The 23,580-nt window shown below is 38.8% G+C and overlaps 1 protein-coding gene across 1 annotated transcript; it reads right to left on the minus strand.

Annotated features, from left to right (window-relative positions):
- Positions 1–1,442: 1,442 nt before the first annotated feature.
- Positions 1,443–4,834, minus strand: LOC150038339 (uncharacterized). The gene is made up of 5 exons (XM_090312752.1): positions 4,522–4,834; positions 4,341–4,471; positions 3,975–4,238; positions 2,482–2,816; positions 1,443–1,740 (listed from the first exon to the last, which is right to left on the minus strand). Exons 1-5 carry the CDS (start codon positions 4,832–4,834, stop codon positions 1,443–1,445), a joined length of 1,341 nt encoding a protein of 446 aa, XP_090168878.1.
- Positions 4,835–23,580: the final 18,746 nt, after the last annotated feature.

The following is a 23,580-nucleotide window of genomic DNA, read 5'->3' on the forward strand; positions in this document are numbered from 1 at the left end:
TCTTAGAAACCTACCTTCATTTTGGTTTGCTCCTACGGGTGTCATACGAGCATCCAACTACGAGCAGGCTCATTTCACAAATAAACTCTTATTAGGTTGGGAACAGTTTTGAAATTTTCCCTTGCACTGACATTGGAGTTTTGCATAATATATATATATATATATGGTATAAATATGGACGCATTTTCTTAAATACTGCATATTCCTTCCTGATCTCATCTGCTCAGACCTTCCCCACCCCCAAATTTAAAGATGAGCAAGGTCCTCATTGCATTATTTGGATAGACTAGACAAACACTTAAGAGAAAATTTCAAAAAGAGAGCAGAACTTTGAAAGATAAAAGGTAAAGTACTGCTAAACTAAGAATTAACTAAGTGTTAGTCAGAATTTACTAAGTATGGGAAATGTTTCTAAGTGTAACACATAATACATCATAGCAACGCAATGAAGATCGTAAAAATAAAAGAGTAAAAATATAGCAAAGATTATCAAAGGAAGATAACAAAAGAGGCACATGCAAAGAGTAGAGTGAATTATGTACTTTGATTGTATTGACTATTAACAAAGTATGCGAATATATTATAAATGATCGCATTACAAAGAAAATGCTTGTACAAGAGTCAAAGAATTTGGTTAAGTTATAAAATTTGATTCGGAAGGGTGCATGATTTGCAGTGCATATCATGCTTCCAATAAACGCAGATACATTTTTGCTAAGGATAGGTAACACGCATACATCCCCGCAGCACACCCCTTAACTAAATACATTTCTGGAGGATGCCTCAACATAGTGCATTTAACTAAGGCCGGGCAAAAGATGCACATGTGCGCAACACACCCCTCACTGCAATGTATTTGGGTGTATTAGATGCATATCTCCCTTTTCTTTCTACTTACTACATCCATCCTCTCGTTATATGCCAGTTTATTTTCCTTTCTTCCTAACTCAAGTTGAAAAGATCTTGTGGTGATTTATCCAACATTCACAAAAACATGTGCCCAGTGTTACTACATGTAACGTAAGGAAACATATGTGACATGAAACTTCTAGAGCATTAAAGACTAATACTACTAAATAACAACCACAACATGAAACAAACGGTAAAAGAAAGCTATAAAGAAAGCAAGTAAACATAGATGGGAAAGCCGACTGAAAGAAGTTCTCAGAGTTACCGCAATCTCTTTCCCTGCAAGCATTTTAATCCTACTTGCCCAAATTAATGGTGTCCATGCACCGATCGAAATCGCCTCCATAGTAGGGTTTGATCCGCTGACCATTGACTTTGAATGCGCTGTTCCCATCTAAAGTTGTTAATTCCACTGCGCCGTGGGGAAAAATGGTCTTGATCCGGAATGGCCCGGACCAGCGAGACTTCAGCTTCCCAGGGAACAGTTGCAGACATGCATTGAATAGCAGTACCTACTGACCTTTAGTGAATGTTCAATCATTTATGCATTCATCATGCCATTTCTTCATTTTCTCCTTATATATCTTGGCATTTTCATAGGCATCCCTTCGCCATTCAATCAACCGATTCAATTGTAACTTCCGGACTTTCCCCACACTAGCTAAATCAAACTTCAGCTTCTTGCATGCCCACATTGCCTTGCGTTCTAACTCAAGCGGCAGATGACAAGCTTTTCCAAAGACTAGGGCGTACGGGGACATGCCAATTGGTGTTTTGTAGGCAATCCTATAAGCCCATAGTGCTTCGTCAAGCTTGGATGACCAATCCCTCCTGGTAGTATTAAATACCTTTTTCAAGATAGTTTTGATCTCTCTGTTAGAAATCTCTGCGTGCCCATTAGTCTGTGGGTGGCAAGCAGTTGCCACTCGATGGCTGACGTTGAATTTAGAGTAGGTTAGCAATTATGCGGTTGATGAAATGAGAGCCCTCATCGCTAATTAAGGCACGTGGCGTTCCATAACGCGCAAAAATATTCTTCTTCAAAAACTTCGCCACAATGGCTGCGTCGTTCTTGGCACATGTGATGGCCTCAACCCATTTCGAAACATAATCAACCGTAACCAAAGTATATTGATGACCTTCAGATGGTGGAAACGGGCCCATGAAGTCAATTCCTCATACATCAAATAATTCAACTTCTAAGATTGACGTCAATGGTATTTCATTTCTTTTGGACATATTCCCTGTCCTTTAGCACCTATCGCATTGCATAACATGGCATGGGCATCTTTGAACAGAGTTGGTCAAAAGTAGCCGCACTGTAAGACTTTTGCTGCAGTCCTTTGCCGCCCAAAATTTCCTCCATATGGGGACTCATGACAGAGTCCAAAAATGCTCTTGGCTTCGTGCTCAGAGACACATCGACGTATTATATGATCAGGTCCTTGTTGATACAGGAATGAATCGTCCCAAAAATAAAATTTTGCGGCATGTCTTAGCTTCTTCTTCTACTGGTAGGTATAATCATCCGATAACTGACCGCAAACTATATAGTTTACTATGTCTGCATACCAGGGGACATTAACGCCTACTGCCATCAACAGCTCATCGGGGAATCTTTCCTCAATATATTTTTCTGTCCCTTGAACCTCACAGTTTTCTAGTCTTGACAAATGATCTGCGACTTGGTTCTCGGTGCCCTTCTTATCTTTAATTTCCAGATCAAACTCTTGCAGGAGCAACACCCACCGTATCAATCTTGGTTTTGTATCCTTCTTCGTCAGTAGATATTTAATCACAGAGTGATCCGTATACACCACCACATTTGTTCCGATCAGGTACTGTCGAAACTTCTCCAGTGCAAATACCACTGCAAGCATTTCTTTCTCTGTGGTCGTATAGTTCTCCTATGTGTTGTTCAGTGTTTTACTCGCATAATAAATGGGATGCAATACCTTTTCCCAGCACTGACTCAAAATTGCACCCACAGCATATCTGCTAGCGTCACACATCAATGCAAAGTGTTGCGTCCAATCTGGCGCAACCAAAATCGGAGTGGAGATAAGTGCATCTTTTAATGTGTTAAATACTTTAGTGGAGGTGTCATCAAAATTATACTCGCGGTCAACTTCAAGAAGTGCACTAAAGGGTCTTGCGATCTGAGAGAAGTTGCGAATAAATCTTCTATAAAATCCCGCGTGACCCAGAAAGCTTCTTAATGTCTTTACATTCACCGGTGGGGGTAATTTGGAAATTGCGTCGATTTTTGCTTGATCAACTTCCAATCTTGACTTGGAGATTTTGTGACCCAGAACTATTCCTTCCTCTACCATAAAGTGGCATTTTTCCCAATTCAGAACAAGATTTGTTTCCACGCATCTCTTCAAGACTTTCTCAAGATTAGTCAAACAGGAGTCATATTTACTGCCTAAAACTGAGAAATCATCCATGAAAACCTCGACTGACTCCACCAAGTAATCTGAAAAGATTGTCATCATGCATCGTTGAAAAGTGTCTGGTGCATTATAGAGTCCAAATGGCATGCGTCGGAATGCGAACGTAAACGGGCACGTGAAGGTTGTCTTGTCTTGGTTCTCCGGCGCAATTTCTATTTAGTTATATCCTGAATAGCCATCAAGAAAGCAGAAAAATTCGTTCCCCGCAAGTCTGTCCAACATCTGGTCAATGAACGGTAGTGGAAAATGGTCCTTTTTAGTGGTTAAATTTAATTTGCGATAGTCCATGCAGATTCTCCACCCCGTGGTTGTCCTTGTGGGTACTGATTCATTCTTGTCATTAGTGATTACTGTCATCCCCCCTTTTTTTGGAACACATTGCACTGAGCTCACCCAGCTGCTATTAGATATTGGGTAGATGACACCAGCGTCCAGCCACTTCACTATTTCCTTCTTTACAACCTCCTTCATGGCCGAGTTTAAGCGATGCTGTCTTTCTACTAATCCATTCTTTCCTTCCTCCAGACGAATCTTATGCATGCAATATGAGGGACTGATTCCTCGAATATCTGCTAAGGTCCATCCTAAGGCTTTTGCGTCGTTTCTTACTATCCGTATGAGAGCATCTTCTTTCTCCTTACTTAGTGATGCAAAGATGATAACTAGTAATGTGTTGTTACTTCCTAAGTAAGCATACTTTAAATGCATTGGCAATGGATTTAACTCTAACACAGGTGGCTCTTCTAAAGATGGCTTAATACGCTGCGAAGTCCGTTCAAATACTTTGAGTGATTCGAAAGTAGATTCAACATGAATTGCGGTGCCATCTTCTTCCAATATTGCGTCGTCTTCAAAATCTTCCTCTTTCATTTCCTTCAGGGGTTCATGCAGCTATTCTCCCTACAGTTCTTTGATGTATTGGCAGTTTTCTATATCTCCTGGATACTTCAACGCATTGAGAACGTTGAACTTTACCTCTTGATCATCGACCCCGATGGTCAACTCTCCTTTCTGCACATCGATCAACGCTCGCCCTGTGGCGAGAAATGGGCATCCCAGGATGATAGGAATTTCTCTATCTGCCTCATAATCCAATATAACAAAATCTGCAGGGAAGATAAACTTGTCTACTTGCACGAGAACATCTTCTTCTTGCCCTCTGGAAGCTTTATTGACCTATCGACTAATTGTAAAGTAATCGTGGTTGGCCTGGCTTCGCCGATGTCCAGCTTCTTAAAGATTGAAAAGGGCATCAAATTTATGCTCGCCCCCAAATCACACAGCGCGTTTCTAACCATCTTCCCTCCTATGGTGCAAGGTAATGTAAAAGTCCCAAGATCCTTTATTTTAGCAGGGAGATTGTTTTGAAACAAGGCACTACACTCATATGTTAGTGCAACTGTTTCATTTTCTCCAATCTTTCTCTTGTTGGCGAGAATATCCTTGTGGAATTTCACATAACTCAGCATCTGTTTAATGCTTCTTTTAAGGGAATATTAATATGTAGCTGTCGAAGAACGTCCAGGAACCTCTGAAATTGCTTACTATTGTCTTTCTTTTTCAGACTGAATGGGAAAGGTGGAGAATCCCGTCACGTTTCCTGCTCACTTTGTTGCTTAGTGAGGTCATGTGCTTGTTGTGTGTTATTGACTGGAGGTTGCGTTGATTGAGAGTTCAAGTCTTGAGAGGCTTCATCTTTTGTAAATAATCTTGCTTCTGAATTGGGGTTGCTTTCGTTATTTTGTACTTGGTCATCATCAATAGTTAAATCTGTTGGTATTGTTATAGCATCTGGTACCTTCGGCGCAATGGGGGCTGTTGTTCAGCCGCTTCGCAATGTCACAACATGACATTGTTCTTTACCTTTTGGCCCCAGCATTCCTGAACTTCCCTGTGGTGTACCAGGCGTTTTCTTCTTTAATTCCCTCACAAACTGATCTATTTGGTCTTCTAATTCTTTAAGAGAGTCAATTTGCGACTGCCTCGTAACCTCACTCTTTTCAATGTAATGCTTCAATGACGTCTCCAGAGACGAGGTACTGCAAGAGGTATCATATGCAAACAGTTGGTTGCATGGTTGTGTACCTTGAGAATCACTTGGGCTGCAGTCCGAAGTAGTGAAGATCGAAGGGTTGCCTCGATCCTTTTGATAATTAAATTGATAGAAACTATGGCCTTCATGAGCGAGAGTCTCATCCAATCCGAGAATTGGGTGATCTCCCCAACCATGGTTGTGGTCGTTGCCCTATGATTCATCATAAACAGCATATACGGGTTGTTGAGTCCATAGGCAGACATCTCTCGGATGCTCTTCTCCCCATTGCATGCAATCCATTGCAGTTATGTGACTCACTACCTTAATTTGTGATGTGCTCTGGGAGAGAATTCTCCACTGATTAGCTACTGTCTGGAGGAGTGAGGTCATCATAGTCATTTGTTCGACCAATGCACTCATTATGTCTGTCAGCACATCGGCTCTTTCTACTTGTTCTGGCTCCAGACCTCTTACCTTAAGCCCAGTATCAACCCATTCGTTAGAGTGTCGCGATATGCGATCCAATATATTCTTTGCTGCCGTATATGTCTTATTCATTAATCCTTCTTCTGCAGAGAAGTCGGCAACTGCTTGCATTGACTGGTCCAGGCCATTGTAAAAGGTTTCCATCAAAATACTATTAGGAATCTCTATATGCGGACAGTTCTTTACTAACTGTCGGAATCGCACCCAGGCAGTGCTCAAGGTTTCATAGTTCTTTTGTTCAAAATTCAAAATCTCCCTCCGCCTTTGTGCGTTGACAGACGGAGGAAAGAACATGTTCCTGAACCTATCTTCCAACTGTTCCCATCCATGAATTTCGCCCGGCTCTAATGCTTGAGCCCACCTCTTTGCTTCATCCCGCAGTGTGTACGGAAATAGATACAGTTTAAAACTTCCTTGAGTTACACCAGGCAGGGAGAATGCGCTACACATGTCTGTGAAGTTAGTTAAATGTGCGTGTAGGTCTTCTCCCGGTAATCTTCCGAATTGTCCCACATTTTAAATCATTTGCAGTATGATAGGTTTCATTTTGAAGCTTGCATTCCCCTCAACTACTAGTCTTGACATCCCTGGTGAAAATTTGTAAAAATCTGGCACTGCATATTCCCTCATAGGGATGTTCTGATTAGTAGCAAGAAGAACAGGATCTTGCACTGGCAAATCTCCCCTCAGGTTTCCAGCAGGTGCCATATTCTCTTTAACCATCCTTTTTCACCAATAAATTCAGCCCTGATGAACTCTGTGCAAAGAATACACTTGATCTCTGGGTCCACTTAGAATTAACAGTTTGAGCAGTACTTTGAAAGATAAAAGGTAAAGTACTGCTAAACTAAGAATTAACTAAGTGTTAGTCAGAATTTACTAAGTATGGGAAATGTTTCCAAGTGTAACACATAATACATCATAGAAACGCAATGAAGATCGTAAAAATACAAGAGTAAAAATACAAGAATTAACTAAGTCTTCATCTTCTTCTTCTAACTTTACTTCGAGCATCATTGCATAGCGTTCTGTTCGTCCAATTCAAGTGATGCGTTAGGTGGGTCGGAACGCATCACTTGCTCTTCTTTTTGGCCTTGATTCAGACTTGCCAAGATAGCTCCAAACAATTCTTGCTTATCCCTTTAAGCCAATTCTACTAATTCTTCAAGGTTACGCTCTGACGCAGGACTGTCAGAGCTAGGCCTAGGTGGAGTAAATGGTGGGGTGCCTGATGGATGAACGCGCGGTTGGTTGGACGCGTCTGCTTTAATTGAGTAGATGGTGGCCAAGTGTTGGATTGACAGTGGAGGAGGTGGACGCACGACTGGCGATGGGGCGCTGTGGAGGTAGGCTGGGATGGGGTCATGCGTCGCACCCACCGGAGTGATGTTTGGAATGAATGGTGGTGGGGCAAGCTTAGTATATGGCTTCTTGGCAGTCGTGGATGATGAAGAACGTTGCCTTGGTTTTGAAGGGGTTTTAGGTTTTGGTTGAGGGGTGGTTTCTGACTGTTGGGTGGTCTTAGAAGGAAGGGTTGTGATGTTTTTGGTGGGCTTCGACCGAGACGATCGTTGGGAAGTGAAGGATGCTCCGCCGTGCAGACGTTTGGTTGGGACAGAGGTTTTTGAGGTCTGTCGAGGGCTTGGGGGAGACGATGTTGAAACAGACGAGGAGAAGAAAGAGCTTACCAGCGAGACGTCTCCAAAGCTCATTGATTGATTCTGACTATCAGACGCTGACGACATCGTGGTTGAAGAGTGGCCGGAGAAATGTTTGAGTAAATGGCGGTGAGAGAAATGAGAGGCGCTAGGGTTTTTCTTTTTTTCTTTCACAGAGAGCTCGAGGGCAATGAAGAAGAAGAAAACGAAAGGTCTCGATTTTTATAAGCTTGGGAGAGAGAGAGGGGTGACTTCAGGCAGCACCTGACGTCCGCATTTAATGCGAAGTCGAAAGACGTGCATTGGGCTTCCAAGCACTCGAGTGTTTTGCATTTTTGAGACACGTCCTTTCGACTTGGGCATTTTTTAGACACGTCCATTTATTCTCATCCCAATTATACACAACTTTTTTTTAATTTATTTAAAACAAGTAAATCTCTAATTATGAAGGCAATAACAATAAACAATCAATCTTAAAACGCAGATAAACAAACAAAGTTAACTCAAACGCATTGATAAAATACATAATGCAAAAAGAATAAGGAAAGAGGAAGCATCCTTGGAATTTGTGTCGATGCGAACGTAGGGATGCTTCGACGCGAGCCTCAATTGGCTTCGCATAGTACGAGAGATGACTTTTGACGTTTTATGCCATCTTCAAAGTATGGCTTCACTCTTTGGCCATTTACTTTGAACGCGTTTGTGCCATCCTCCTACGTTAATTCTACTGCTCCATGGGGAAAGGTTGTTTTAATGATGAATGGTCCTGATCACCTTGACTTTAACTTCCCTGGGAACAAACGCAATCGTGAATTGAATAAAAAAACTTTTTGGCCAAAAACAAACTCTTTTTTACTAATGCATTGGTCATGCCAACGTTTGGTCTTCTCTTTGTAGAGCTTATTGTTCTCGTATGCGTTCAACCGCCACTCCTCAAGCTCATTGAGCTGAAGTTTGCGTTGATCGCCCGCAGCGTCCAAGTTTAAATTTAGCTTCTTTACTGCCCAGAAAGCTTTGTGCTCCAACTCTATGGGTAAGTGACAAGCTTTTCCAAATACTAAAGAGTATGGAGACATACCTATGGGGGTCTTTAGGCAGTTCTGTAGGCCCAGAATGCTTCATGCAGCCTCTGTGCCCAATCTTTCTGCAATGCGTTGACAACTTTCTCCAGGATAGATTTTATTTCCTGAATGGATACCTCAGCTTGACCGTTCATTTGTGGGTGGTAGGCGGTAACGATCTTGTGCCTAACATTATATTTGGCAAGTAATTTTGAAATGATACGATTAATGAAATGCGTACCTTCGTCACTTATCAGGGCTCTTGGCGTTCCAAAGCGTGTGAAGATGTTCCTGGTAAGAAACTTAGAAACAGTGGACGCATCATTTCTAGCACAAGCTACTGCTTCTACCCACTTTGATACATAGTCTACTGCAAGCGGGATATATTGTTGGCCACATGACAGGGGAAAAGATCCCATAAAATCAATGCCCCAAACATCAAATAATTCAACTTCAAGAATATTGTTCAAGTGTGTTGCGTCCCTTGATGAGATATTCCCGGTGCATTGGCAGTGGTCACATTTACGAACATACTCCCTCGTGTCTTTGAAGAGGGTGGGCCAAAAGTATCGGCTTTGAAGGACCTTCACAGCGGTTCTTTGCCCACCAAAATGCCCTCTGTAAGGAGAGTCATGACACTCAGCCAAGATGCATTGCATCTCTTCCCCCGAAACACGTCGACGCATTATGGAGTCAAGGCCTTGTTTATAGAGAAACGGTTCATCCCAAAAATAAAATTTATTGTCATGTACTAACCGTTTCTTTTGCTGAGAGTTAAAGTTCCCAGGGAATTGCTTAGTAGTTAAGTAATTAACTATGTCTGCATACAAGGGTTCCCAGCCTTCAACTCTGAACAGCTTTCATCAGGAAATGAATCTTTGATTTCACTTTCTTGATCTTGGATTTCCTGATTTTCTAACCTGGACAGGTGATCAGCCACCGGATTCTCAGTTCCCTTTCTATCCTGAATATCAATATCAATTTCCTATAATAGCAGCATCCATCTTATTAATTTTGGTTTCGCGTCCTTTTTACTCATCAGGAACTTTATGGCTGAGTGATCTGTATAGATAGTGGCTGACGCACCACTAAATAAGATCTAAACTTCTCGATGTCAAACACTACAACCAACATTTCTTTTTTCCGTGGTTGTGTAGTGTTCCTGAGAGTCTTTCAGTGTTTTGGACACGTAAGAGATGGGATGTATCAAATTTCATTTCTTCTGCTTTAGCATGGTACCTACTGTAACATCACTCGCGTCGCACATGAGAATAAAACGCTGCATCCAATCCATTGCAACAGTCATCATTGAAATCGTAGGGCTAGTTCGCTTCTAGCAATGCGCTCATAGGTTGCGCAATTTGAGAGAATCCTCTAACGAACCTTCGATAGAAGCCAACATGTCCTAGAAAACTTCGTAGAGCTTTAACATTTTATGGTGGTGGAAGTTTAGCTATGACATCTATCTTGGCTTCATCAACTTCCAACCCAGCTTCAGATACTTTGTGACCTAAGACAATTCCTTCAATCACCATGAAGTGACATTTTTCCCAATTCAGCACAAGGTTCATTTCCTCGCATCGAGCAAGGACGGCCTCCAAATTATCTAAGCATGATTGGAATGAGTCTTCAAAGATTGAGAAATCGTCCATGAATACTTCAACGGTATTCTCCAAGAAGTCAGAGAAAATTGCCATCATACAATTTGGAATGTTCCAAGTGCGTTGCATAGCCCAAAGGGCATGCGTCTAAACACGAACGTTCCAAAGGGAAAGGTAAATGTTGTCTTTTCCTGATCTTCTGGGTCAATCAAAATCTGGTTATAACCAGAGTATCCATCAAGGAAACAATAAAATTCTTTGCCAGCAAGTCTGTCAAGCATTTGGTCAATGAAAGGAATGGGGAAGTGGTCTTTCTTTGTTGCCGCGTTGAGCTTCCTATAGTCCATACAGATGCGTCAGCCCATGACAGTCCTTGAAGGAATGAGTTCATTATTGCTATTGACTATCACAGTTGTTCCCTCTTTCTTGGGAATGCATTGGACTGGGTTTACCTAGCTGCTATCGGATATAGGATAGATCACTCCTGCGTCCAACCATTTTAAGATTTATTTCTTGACCACTTCCTTCATTATGGGGTTCAACCTTCTTTGAGGCTCAATCGATCCCCACTTCCCTTCTTCCAGCCTGATTTTATGCATGCAATTAGATGGGCTGATACTATGGATATCCGCTAGCGTTCAACCTATTGCACGCATGTGCTTTTGTAGCATTTGCAACAGAAAGTGTTCGTTACGCTCAATAAGATTCGCGGAAATAATTACAGGTAAAGTTTTATTTGTTCCAAGGAAGGCATATTTCAGGTGATTAGGTAACAGTCTCAACTCGAGTTCTGGTGGTTCCTCTAGTGATGGATGTGTTGGTTTCGTCCGCCGTTCACTCAGACTTGGCGACTCTGGTTCTTTCATGTTCTCCTCCAACGCGAGGACCTCGCACACTTAGGTCACTTCTTCTTCAGGCAACTCTATACTGTTCAATTGACAATCTTCACTATTTGGGAATTTTAATGTGTTTAGCACATTAAACTTCACCTTTTAATTGTCTACGCGCATAGTCAATTCTCCCTTATGCACGTCTATTAAAAATTTTCCAGTGGCTAGGAAGGGGCGTCCAAGGATAATTGGTACATCCCTGTCCGTATCATAGTCTAAGATGATAAAATCTGCTGAGAATATGAAGTTGTCGACTTTTACCAAAATGTCTTCAATCTTTCCTTCAGGGTACTTGATTGTTCTGTCAGTGAGTTGAAGAGTAACAGAAGTGGGTTGTGCTTCACCTATTCCCAATTTCTTGAAGATTGAGAATGACATGAGATTAATTCTTGCTCCCAAATCGCATAACGCATGTCCCACATCCAACCCTCCTATCGAGCACGGGACTATGAAGCTCCTAGGGTCCTTCTGTTTCTTGGGTAGACTGTTGCTTACTAACGCATTGCACTCCTGCGTTAGCGCAATTACCTCCATCTCGTTGACTCTCATTTGCTTCATCAAAATATCCTTAAAAAATTTGACATATTTTGGCATTTGATCCAAGGCCTCTATAAGTGGAATATTAATATGCAAGTGCCTTAGGAGTTCAAGAAAACGCTTAAATTATTGTTCATCATTCTTCTTCATCAAGCGTCTAGGGGTGTGTTTAGCGGCACCGCAGGTTTTCCCGCATTAGACGTACTTGGCTCTGAATGGCTTATTGTTTCAGGCGTTCTTTCTTCTTGATCTTCTAATGCCATTGAACGTGTGTTGTGTTCTTTTGAAGGACTGTTGTTTCTTGGATTCATTCTTCTTTCTTCAAGAGCTTTTCCACTTCACAATGTCACCGCGTGACATTGCTTCTTTCCATTATTGTTCCCAGGAGTTTCAATGTTGCTAGGTAAAACTCCAGGCAACCTATTGTTTAACTCGTTCGCTACCTGCCCTACCTGTATCTCCAAGTTTCTGATAGACGACGCCTGGCTTTTCAGCAAGGCGTCATTCTGGGCGATGTACTCCTTCAATAGGTTCTCAAGCGAAGATCCTGAACTCGATGCCTGACCTCCTCTATTAAAGGAATGTTGGTGTGGTTGATGCGTTGATTGGAATGCAGGCTAAGGTCCTTACCTTTGCTGTTGGTTCGCCCCTGGGTGGTGCTCCTATTGATTTTCTCCTGTCCAAGAAAAATTTGGATGGTTCTCCATCCGAGATTATATGTATTGAAAAATGGGTTGTTTTTAATGAAGCATACTGACTGCGGATTTTGTGGGCAATCAACATAGGAATGAGGATCTCCACAACCCACACAGCTAACCATGGGCTGCCCGAATGCTTATACCTGATTCATCTTCTGCTGATTTGATGCACTTCCTAGTGATATGTTCTGCAAAAGGTTGGTTATCATAGCCACTTGTGCAGAAAGTATGGCTATTGCGTTAGAATCGATAGAATTAACATTCTGAGATCTCTTCTTCTTGTCAGCTCTTGCGTCATACGAATCGTCCACCCATTCTATGTTGTGCTTAGCAATGCGGTCTAATATATTCTTAGCTTCAGTGTAAGATTTATCCGTAATTCCACCAGCTGCAGCTGCTCGGCTGCCATCTGCGATGCCCTGTTCAATCCACCATAAAAAGTCTCCATCTGAATAGTTAGTGGTAGTCCATGATTTAGGCAATTTTTGACCAATCCCTTAAAACGCTCCCATGCGACGTTTAAGGTTTAAGCTTATTCTTACTCAAAATTCATAATCTCTCAACGCTTTCTTGCGTTGGTGGTGGGTGGGAAGTATTTTTGCATAAATTTCTCCACCAACTTCTCCTAGGTTGTGATTTCACCAGGCTCCAGTGAGCTTACCCATTGCTTTGCGTCATCATGCAAAGAATAGGGAAACAAAGATAGCATGATCGCTTCTGGGGTGATTCCAAGAATCACAAATGAGTTACACGTTTCCAGAAAACGTTTCATGTGGGCGTGAGGATCTTCTCCACGACCACTCCCAAATTGTTCAGCAGTCTCATTTGAAGCATTACAGATTTCATCTCGAATCTCGTCCCATCTGGCGTTGGGTATATGATTCCTGATGAGAAATCATACAATACAGAAGACGCGTACTCCCTCATGGGACATGTGCTATTGTTTGCCATTAGGATCGGATTTTGTGCAACATGAGCTAGTTGTTGAGCTAAGTTTTGATTTGTCTGGTTGTTCACCATTGCTTGTTGCCTGTTCTGTTGTCTGAAAAGTTGTTACCTCAACCTTCGACGATGATTAGATCGATTTCTACGTTGAAAGGTCTTTTTAAACTCGGGGTCGTATATAAGTTTAGAAGTGTTCTCCCTGCTCATAAACATTCACAAGCTTAGGCTTAGCTCGTAATACTCCCTCGACTGAAGTGTTCCTACAAAAGATACAAATGAAATTTCTGGTTAGTTTTGTTTATGAATCCCCAGCAAGACACCAAAAACTTGTTCGTTGCTATTATGATTCGAGCTAGGAGTGTATTGTATAAAATAAATTGGAAGAATAAGTTCTAAGTATGAATGATGTGTTGATGCTTTGATGTGTTTATGTATTTGTAACGCGTTGGTGCATTAGAAATGTGCGACAGAACGCACGACACTCCTTCTATTGATGTTCAAGTTTTCCTAAATCAGACCCAAGTATAAATCCAATTTAGGTTCCTGGTAAGTCCAAGGTCGAACTTATGGATTCAGGTTAAGCTAATGCAAACCTTGCGTTGTAGCTGTTATAGGGATTTCCTAAATGTATGAAGGAATGTGTTATTTACACTAAGGTGTTGTGCTCGTGCAAGAAGATACAAAAGAGTTGAGTAGAGAATGATGGGTCGTGTGGAAATGGATTTTATTGTAAGTGATATGCGTCGATCTAAGATGAGTGTACACGAACTAGAATGTGATGAATGGATGATTTATTTATCTTTGTTTATGCGTTAAGACTTTATTCAACACTTCTCAATGCGAATAACATACAAAACCTATCTCTAGGATGCACGCGTCAAACACAGGATGCAATAAACAACAGTAAGTCTATCTCTAGATGTACTAGGCGTTCTACTTGATGCGGGCTTATTTATTCTCTCGAATAGTCTAAGTTAAAGATGTTTTTACCAATTGATCAAGTTGGCTTAAGCGTTTGAAATGAAAATTTGCATGAAGTATAGATGCATCCAACATAAACAAGAAATAAACAATGGCAAAGTGTGATGGATCAAATATATGAATTTTATAAAGAAGCAGATTATCTTTACAAAAGCAATATTTAATTAGATGAAAGTACGAAAGTAATAAATAAGATGAAATGAACTGAGTCAAGCCGCAAAGTACAATCTTTTGTATCTCTTTGGCTCAATTTTAGTTGTGTACAATCACTTGTATAGGAATTGGATGAAGTGTCTCTCTCAAGCTCGGCTTCCTCCACTCCTTGACCGGCGGTGATGGTGGTTCTCTTCCCTTCTGCTCTTCTTGGCACCACAACACAACTTCTAAAGATCTAAACTACGACTATGCTAATACTGAGAGTGAAAACTTGAAAATTTCTAAACTTCAAACTCTGGAGGGATTTCATCTATTTATAGGCATTGGTCATCTCCAGCTTGGTGATGGGCAGCATTAAAGTCCATGCCCTGGTTAGCCGCCTGACACTCGGAAGCTTTTCAGACGCCGCCTACTGCAGGTGTCCAAACTTGCAAGTGGTGATTTGACACAAACAGCCTAAATCAATGAATCTTCTTTGCCTTGAATCCCTCCGCCGCATGGCCCATACGTTAGAATTTTGCCTGCAACACTTTTTAATCATGCGTTAGCTTCTTGTTGAAATCCTGCAATATAACGCGTTGGTGCCGTAGTATTTAGTAATAAACATTCTTTTGCATGAGTTTGATAATGTTTGAGTAATTCCATGCGTTTCTTCTAAAAATGAGGAGATTTTATCATTAAAAACCTTAGTTGTTCCAACTTAAGAGCCAAAATAACTTATATTTCTACAAGTTATCAACGTTACTTGGACTACAGAGAGGATTGAGTGGCAAGGCAGATAACTACAAAAAAAAAAAAAAAAAAAAAGTCTAAGAACAATAAGAACTACATTGTCAAGTACAACCTACCGAAATTTCCTCATGGATTTCAGGTAATATCCATGTTGGGTTTTATGCCCTAAAACTCGTATATAGTAAATGTTTTTAATTGACTGTCATAAATAAAGAGTTATGAAGATTAATTCAATAAATGTTATTGCTTGTATTGTTGTCTATTTTGTCTTAATAACCCTAAATCAAATAAACTAACATTCAATGCCATCTTATGAGTCTTGAACTGTATGTGGAGACATACAAGGATCAATATTCAAGATACAACCTAAAGGCTCTATAGTATAGGGATAATGCTGGGTACCTTATCCTAGTAACACTATGAATACGACCCATTTTGTATTTGATACAAACGTAATAATCCAACGCGTTCGTGTAGATGATACGCGAGTGGGGGTATTTTATGCAATGAGTTTGCATAAGACTAGACCACGAAATAGTAACCACTAGATGTAATACTATTGACTAGTTATGTTCCTATTTCATTAGGATAACTAAGGTGACTTAGTCTTTAATCTTGAGTATATTATGAATGTGTTCATGAGAGATTGTCCTTTGATTTGTATGGGTGAGGGTAGCCAGATCATCGGTCCAACATGCCTATCATTTCGGGAATAAGACTGAATGGGGAGCTGTGAACATGATAATATAAGATGAAGTTTACTCATTCTCGCCTTAAGGGTAAGTAGATGAGTGTTCCTTTAAGTGGTGTCTCCAGGACTTGAACAAAGGGCCCTACCCTCTCATTGGCCTAAGAGTGGTTTCTATTTATTGGTTGGACCATAAAGAAGTTGTTCATTAGAGGAACATTGGTACTCAAGGAGTCAGAGGTAATCTAAGGGTAAAACGGTAATTTGACCCAATTCGAGTTAAGACATTCGTGAAGGACTAACTTGCTAGTATTAGTCTATATCCGTGGACACAAAAATATATCTAAAGTGAGAAGAGTACAACTGTGGGTCTATAGTAGATCGTACCCATAATTAACAAATATTGATTAACTTGGTTAATGAGTTTAACTAATTAATCCCATATCGTTGAAACTTCTAATCTACACGTCCACCAGGTCCCCTCATTAACTCACTAAATGATACTTAAGATGGATAATTTGAATTGTTCAAATTAGTTTGAGGAAACTATATATTAATGTGATTGATATGTAACTAATTATGAATATGATTTATAATTAAATTGGAAAGTAATATTTGAATAAGATTCAAATTAACTAATTCAAGTGAATTAAATTTACAAAGAATTAATTAATAGAGAGATTTTGCACATATACATGGGTTATATATGATAATTTAATATATAAATTAAATTAGGTTTAATGTATAAATAATTATTTAATTACTGTGAAAATTAAAATTAAATAAGTATTATTTATTTGGGCTAATTGATTAAATGAGTGTTATTTAATTAAATTGGCTAATTAATTAAATAAGTGTTATTTAGTTAATTATAGAAAAAGAAATTATTAGGAAAATAGTTTGACCCTTCTTTATATAAAGACCTCCTTATGGCCCTTTAAGAACACACTAAAACAACATAATATACAATACCATAGTATTATTATGCAGAATTTTGTTCCTAAACTACAAAGAAAATCCTCTTTATTCTCTAAAACTCTTTTCTCCTCTCCCTCTCTCAATTGTTGGATACCACCCATCACTCTATTGGAATCTTAGAGAATAACAAGGTTACTCTCGTGGTAGTGTTTGAGACTGTTCAAGAAATTCTTCGTCATCAAGATTGTTGGAAATTTGTTCGATGGAATTAGGAGAGGATTTTTCGTGGCACTTGAAAATCTACAAAGGTAAAAATCGTTCTAATCTTTTTCCTGGTGCATGCTTATTACATGTTTATGTTTTGTTTTAATTCAATGGTTATGTTTATGTAAAAATCGGATTGCGGGATGCAAACCATTCTAACAAAGCGCTTGTGCTGCGGGATTCGATCCCCATTCAATCCATTCATTGGCCATACGAGATCTACTTTTTTTCGTCACAATATAACTTACTATTTATTCTTGTTTTATAATCATTTATGAATTATGGTAGGTGTAGGCATATGAGATCATATCAACGGTTGCCGGAAAAGTTGCAACCCAACTTAGTAGACATGCCATACCTTGATTCTTGAGGTGGGAATGTACATACTCATAGCCGACTAAAATAATACAACGGGACGTGTTTGAGTCCAGCGAGGTTAGTGTTACATTAATATTTACTTGAATTTAAGGTGAATGTCACATATAACTAACAAATTCTTTGTTGTTTTGTATAGATAAGGATCACACCCACAGCACTGGCCATGTCGAATAGAGAGAGGCGGTATAAGGACATTAGGTTGATGAATGACCCGTATACGAGTGTATTGATGTTGAGATGAACTCCTTAGAGACACATAGATCACACCATGATAAAGATGTTCATAGTCACTCCAGTGACTACGAGAGTCACATGTATCGGTCCCACCAGCCAGAACTTGATTAGCATCAGTCTTATAAGCTCTCTAGTGACGTGCGTGAGACTCACCCTCCTTATAACGAGTCTCACGAGCTCCCTACTTACGAGCATGTGCCCCCAATTGAGAAGCAAGTGTTATCTCGACGGAATACATCCAATTCGGAGCCCATTAAAGGTGTGGGCATTTGTGCATCACTCCATGACATAGACCAGAAAGTGTGTGTGATGGAACATAAATTGGACGATGTGCAATCTGACTTGAATGTCCTTCAGGCCGATGTACAAGCAATCACTAGCTTACTGCGGTTCTTGTGTCGAGTATGTAATATTATATTAAACTTGTTCTAATGTGATAGAGTAAAGATGCATAAAAAGGAAGCTAACAGAATCATTAAGCAATCTAATTACACTTAATTTTTGTCAAAAGCATGCTAAAACAAGTTTTTAACAGAAAGAGGGTTTCATTGTGTATACCTTTGAAGATTTCCACTTGCTCCTTGCTTAATCTACAAAATTGACCTTTAATTTATTTAGTAGACCACCAAGACATTCTTCTCTACGATTCACAGCCTTGGATTGGGTGGTGGAAACTTAGAATTGAGAGAGATTTAGTGGGTTTGAGAGAGTTTGAGAGCAAAAACTATTTTTGTTGAAAATTTTCAAAAATCAGAATGCATGCCCTTCAAATCTCTGAAAAATGAAGTATTTAACAAATTCAAGCATGCAAGCACTCACTCATTCAACTAATTGACACTTCAATTAGCACTAAGTGAGTGGCCTAGGTGTTGAAATATGGAAAAATCTACTAAAAAACTCAATGTTAGATTTTTCCACTCAAACTTAAAAATTCTTAATTTCAATTTAATTCATTATATTTAATTTTAAAATAAATTAAATATAATCTAAATTAAATTAAAAAAATCGAATTTCCTTTTAAATTTTAAAATAATTTTAATTTAATTAATTAAATAATAATGTAATATTAAATATTAAATTAATGAAACACCTAATTTAAACATGAATCCTATAAATGTAATCAATATTTAAATATTTTAAACTCTCCAATTACGTTTAATTTTGATAAATTTAAATGTTTAATTATATCGAATATAATTATCCAAACCTTAAATTGAACTTAAACATTTCAAATTCAAACCCTAATTTCGAATTAGAACATTTCAAATTCCCTCAATTTTCTAATCCAAGGTTTAATCTTTTACGAAGTAGAGGGATTTTATGGGCCTACAGATCATGAGCTCCAACGATTTGAGATTAATCGGTTAAACTCTTTAACCTGAATTAATCAGTATTCATTAACCACCGAGACATACCACTATAGCTCGATTGTTTCACTCTCCTCAGTATAGATATATTTTTGTCCACTTGATTTAACCATGATCAGTAAGTCGATTATTCACAGGTTGTTCGTATTTACAGCTAGGTCAAAATTACCGTTTTACCTCTGTAAATACATCTTGCTCCTTAAGTCACAATTGATCCTCTATTGATCAATTGGTTTACAGTCCAACTAACAAACCATATCCCTCTCGACCATGAGAGGACAGAACCCCTTTGTTCAAGACCAGGAATCAGTACTTAAAGGGAACAACATATATGCTAACCTTTAAATTGGTAGGAGTGAATTCCATCTTGCATGATTATGTCCCCAGCTATTTATCCTATCTTATCCCCGAAAAGGGGGCTTGTTGAGCAGTGTTGTTGAACTACTCTCATCTATGCAAATCAAAGGATAATCCTAAATAAACAGAAGTTCATAGTTAGCTCAGGATTAAGATCGAGTTACCCTAGGTCATTGAATTAAAACAGTCAGTTTTAACAGTAAATGATCGTTATAAAGAAAAGTGACTATTTCGTGGTCCGATCTTATGCAAATATCTTTTGCATAGGATGCCCGTTCACATGTCTCTACATGAACAATTTTGGAATCACATCGTTTATATTAGTATATAAAGTAGGCCGCATCCATAGTGTCCCCAGGATGAGGTACCCAATCTCATCCCTATACTTATAGACCTTTTTGGTTATATACTATAACTTGATCTTCTTTTATGTCTCTACATAAAGTTAGAATATTCATACTATAGCCATGGATTCGTTTATTAGATTTTGTAACATAATGCAATTTCAATAACACTTTTATTGAATAAATTCTTCAATAATACTTTTATTGATAAATAGAATATGTTTCTATGATTACGAACTGCGAATTTTAGGACATTCCTAACATAACGTAAATATATAACATGTAGTGTTTGACCTAATGTCAAGGCCACTCGCCCGTTCGCCCAGCTGCTGATTGACCAGATGCTTCCTATTTCTTATTCGTTGATTGGAGATTAAGATGTTCCCACGGAGCGGTAATTAGTAGGTGAAACTTCTAACTCATGAAAAGGAAAGTAAAAGCCCGGTATTCATTCTCCTTTCGAGGTTATATAATATACTCGACTATAAGGACTAAGAGACAAGTAGGTCAAGAACACAAAGTCAGAACATCCATTCCGCCCGCCCGTCCAAACGCGGCGCCCTTTTTCATTATCATTTATCCCCCTTTCTTTCCTCCCGGCTATTCACGCATGAAGATCGTCGTATGTATGCTCGACTTCGGTTGTAGGTGCTATAGGAAATAGCTTTAAGGTCCATAAGGAGCAGGGGTACTTTTTAAACGATGTAGGGTTTAGGCATGGATTCCACCGAGACCAGTGATCCCATTCCTCCACCATCCACGAGTCCCATGACTCCATTCCTCCATCTTCCACCAGTCTAATGTCCCAATTCCTCCACCTTCCACCAAGTCCCGTGACCCCATCCCTCCATCATCCATCGTATCTAGGGACTCCATCCCTTCACCATCCATCGAGCTCATCCTTCCCATCATTACAGTATCTGCCGCTCTCCCCAATATACCACATCTTTCTATGCTGCTTCCCGAGATACCACTCTTTCCTCACTTGACACTACCACATTATGAGTTGCTTTCACCATAGGTATTGAAGAAGTTTAGGATTAAGGTCGAGCTCAAGGTGAAGGACGAACCCAATGGGAAGGGTGAGCCCAAGATGAATGTCGAGTCTGATGTGAAGAGCGAGCCTGTAAACTTTGAAGAGGAATAGAGACAAACAAATAGGAAGAGGAAGTCGATAATACCCTTCCAGTTCACATGGCTAGGGTGGTGGGGAAAAAACATAAATACATTCAGCTAGGTCAACGTCCCACTTGATGGAGCTTACGTTTAACACAAAGAAGCTATTAGGATCCTAAGCACACTAACTACATCAATTTTAGTGGATTTAGCATGCATGTTCATGAAGATATCAGAAATAGGGTTTCAAGAAAAACAACCTTTGATGAATTCATTTGATTGCTCCAAATCTCCTTGAATTTCTTCTTCAATCTTTGTAGTAGACCACCACAAGAGCCTTCTTTACTATTCTCAGTCCTTAAATTGGATTGTGGGATCCAAATTGAGAGAGATTTGGGGAGGATTATTGGAGTTGAAGAGAGGGAAAAAATTGACAAAAATTCCTATTTTTTTTTTCCAGGTTGCATCAACAAATTCTCTTCTAATTAACTTATATTTAAGTGATTTGAGCATGCAAAAGGACTAAATATGGAGATTGACATTCAATCATCCACTAATTAAGTGGAATAGGTGGAGGATAAATGGAAAAAGCGGGAAAAACAATATTTCCATTTCTAAAACATTTTTTTTCATTTAATTTAATTTAAATTTCAAATAAAATAAAATTAAATTAAAAAAAACTAAATTTCTGAATTTGAAATTTGAAATTTGAAATTCAATATTATTTAAAATACTTTATAATTAATTAACAAATTTAATTGATTAATTAAATAATTTAATATCAATTACTAAATTAATTAAAATCTAATCCAAAACATGAATTCTTATTCATATATTTAATATTTAAATCTTATTTAAATATTTTCAACTCTCAAAAAATCGTGTAATTCGTTAATTAAATGTTTAATTATATCGAATATAACAATCCAAATCCTAAATTGAATTTGAACATTTCAAATTCTCTCAACACGCTATTCTAAAGTTTAACCCTTTTACTTGCTAGTAGAGAGACCTAATGGATCTATAGATCATGAGCTCCAACGATTTGAGATTAATTAGCTAAAACTCTTTAAACCGAATTAGTCAATATTCGTTAACTATCGAGACACTTTACTATAGCTCAGTAGTTGCACTCTCCTCACTGCAGATATATTTCTATCCACTTGATTTAACCATAATCAGTAAATCGATCCTTCACAGGTTGTTCGTATTTACAGCTAGGTCAAAATTACCGTTTACCCCTGCAATACATCTTACTCCTTAAGTCTCCACTGATCCACTAATAAACAATTGGCTTATGGTCCTATCAATAAACTAAGTTCCTCTCAGCCATAAAGAGGGCGGGACCCCTTTGTTCAAGACCAAGAGTCAATACTTAAGTGAACAACCTATCTGCTAACCCTAAAATGGGTAGAAGTGAATTTCGTCTTGCAGTACTATATCCGCAATATCTATCCAGTCTTACCCTTAAAATGGGAGGCTTATTAAGTGGTGATGTTGAGCCACTCTCACCCATGCAGATTAAAAGATAATACCGAATAAATAGGAGTTCGTAGTTAACTCAGTATTGAGATCGAGTTACCTTAGGTCATCAAATTGAAATAGTCAGTTTTGACAGTAAACAGTCGTTATAAAGAAAAGTGACTATATCGTGGTCTGGTCCTATGCAAACATCTTTTGTATAGGATGTCCCCACTTGCATGTAGTCTCCACATGAACGACTTTGAGATCACATTGTTTGTATCAATATACAAAGTGGGTCGCATCCATAGTGTCTCCAGAATAAGGTACCCAATCCTATCCATATACTTATAGACGGTTTTGACTATATACTCAAACTTGATCCTCTTTTGTATCTCTACATAAAGTTTAAGTATTCATGTTACAGCCATGGGTTCATTAGTTTATTGGATTTAGAAATCTATAAATGCAATTTAAAAATCGCAATAACATCTTTATTGTGAAATAGAATCTATTTAAAGTTTACAAACTATGAGTTTTAGGACATTTCCTAACACGATTGACATCGTTCCCTATGACCCTACACATGCTATTCCAAAGGATGTGATGAATGCATTCATGGGCTAGTTGACAAGTGTGGATATGGGTTTTCACTGGCCAAGTAATGAAGTCCTCTTTAGGACGAATTGCACGATGAAGGAGTTGTTCCATGAGCGAACACGTGACAATTATTGGGTCGAGAACAACGTAAATTAACAGCTTCATCATGTTTTTATTCTTGTTATTTACTATTTCCACTCATTAACTGAACTTATATATTATGAATTCTCGATGCTTTATTCACGTTTCTCCGACAAAAGTTTATTAACTGGTCAGAGATATGTGTTCATCGATTCACAACGTTGTCACATGACATATTGGTATGTATTATAGATGATTTAAATTTTGCGTGATTGATATACACTTAACCTATTATTATCTATTTTAAAGAGTCATTTGAACCTATAGGATCCAGATAGCTTGTTTCACGCCATATATAAGAAAACGTGTGAAAAAGATGCTAAAGTATGGGAGAAAGAGCATATGTATGTGATTATATGCTCCCATTGGTAGTTGAACATCAGCCTGGAAGGATAGATGTCGATTACATCTATAACCCACTCAACTACAAGCAACACTGAATTATGTTGTTGATAGACATGAACCTTAGACGCATCCTTTTGTATGACTCACTCCTCAAGTATATCACAGAAGGATCTGGTATCATTCCTAGAGCCCCTATGTTTCACTCTCTCTTCACTAGCACAT

The sequence above is a fragment of the Benincasa hispida genome, chromosome 1, assembly GCF_027475165.1.
Source record: "Benincasa hispida cultivar pf3 chromosome 1, pf3_genome.v1.1, whole genome shotgun sequence".
Lineage (NCBI taxonomy): Eukaryota > Viridiplantae > Streptophyta > Magnoliopsida > Cucurbitales > Cucurbitaceae > Benincasa > Benincasa hispida.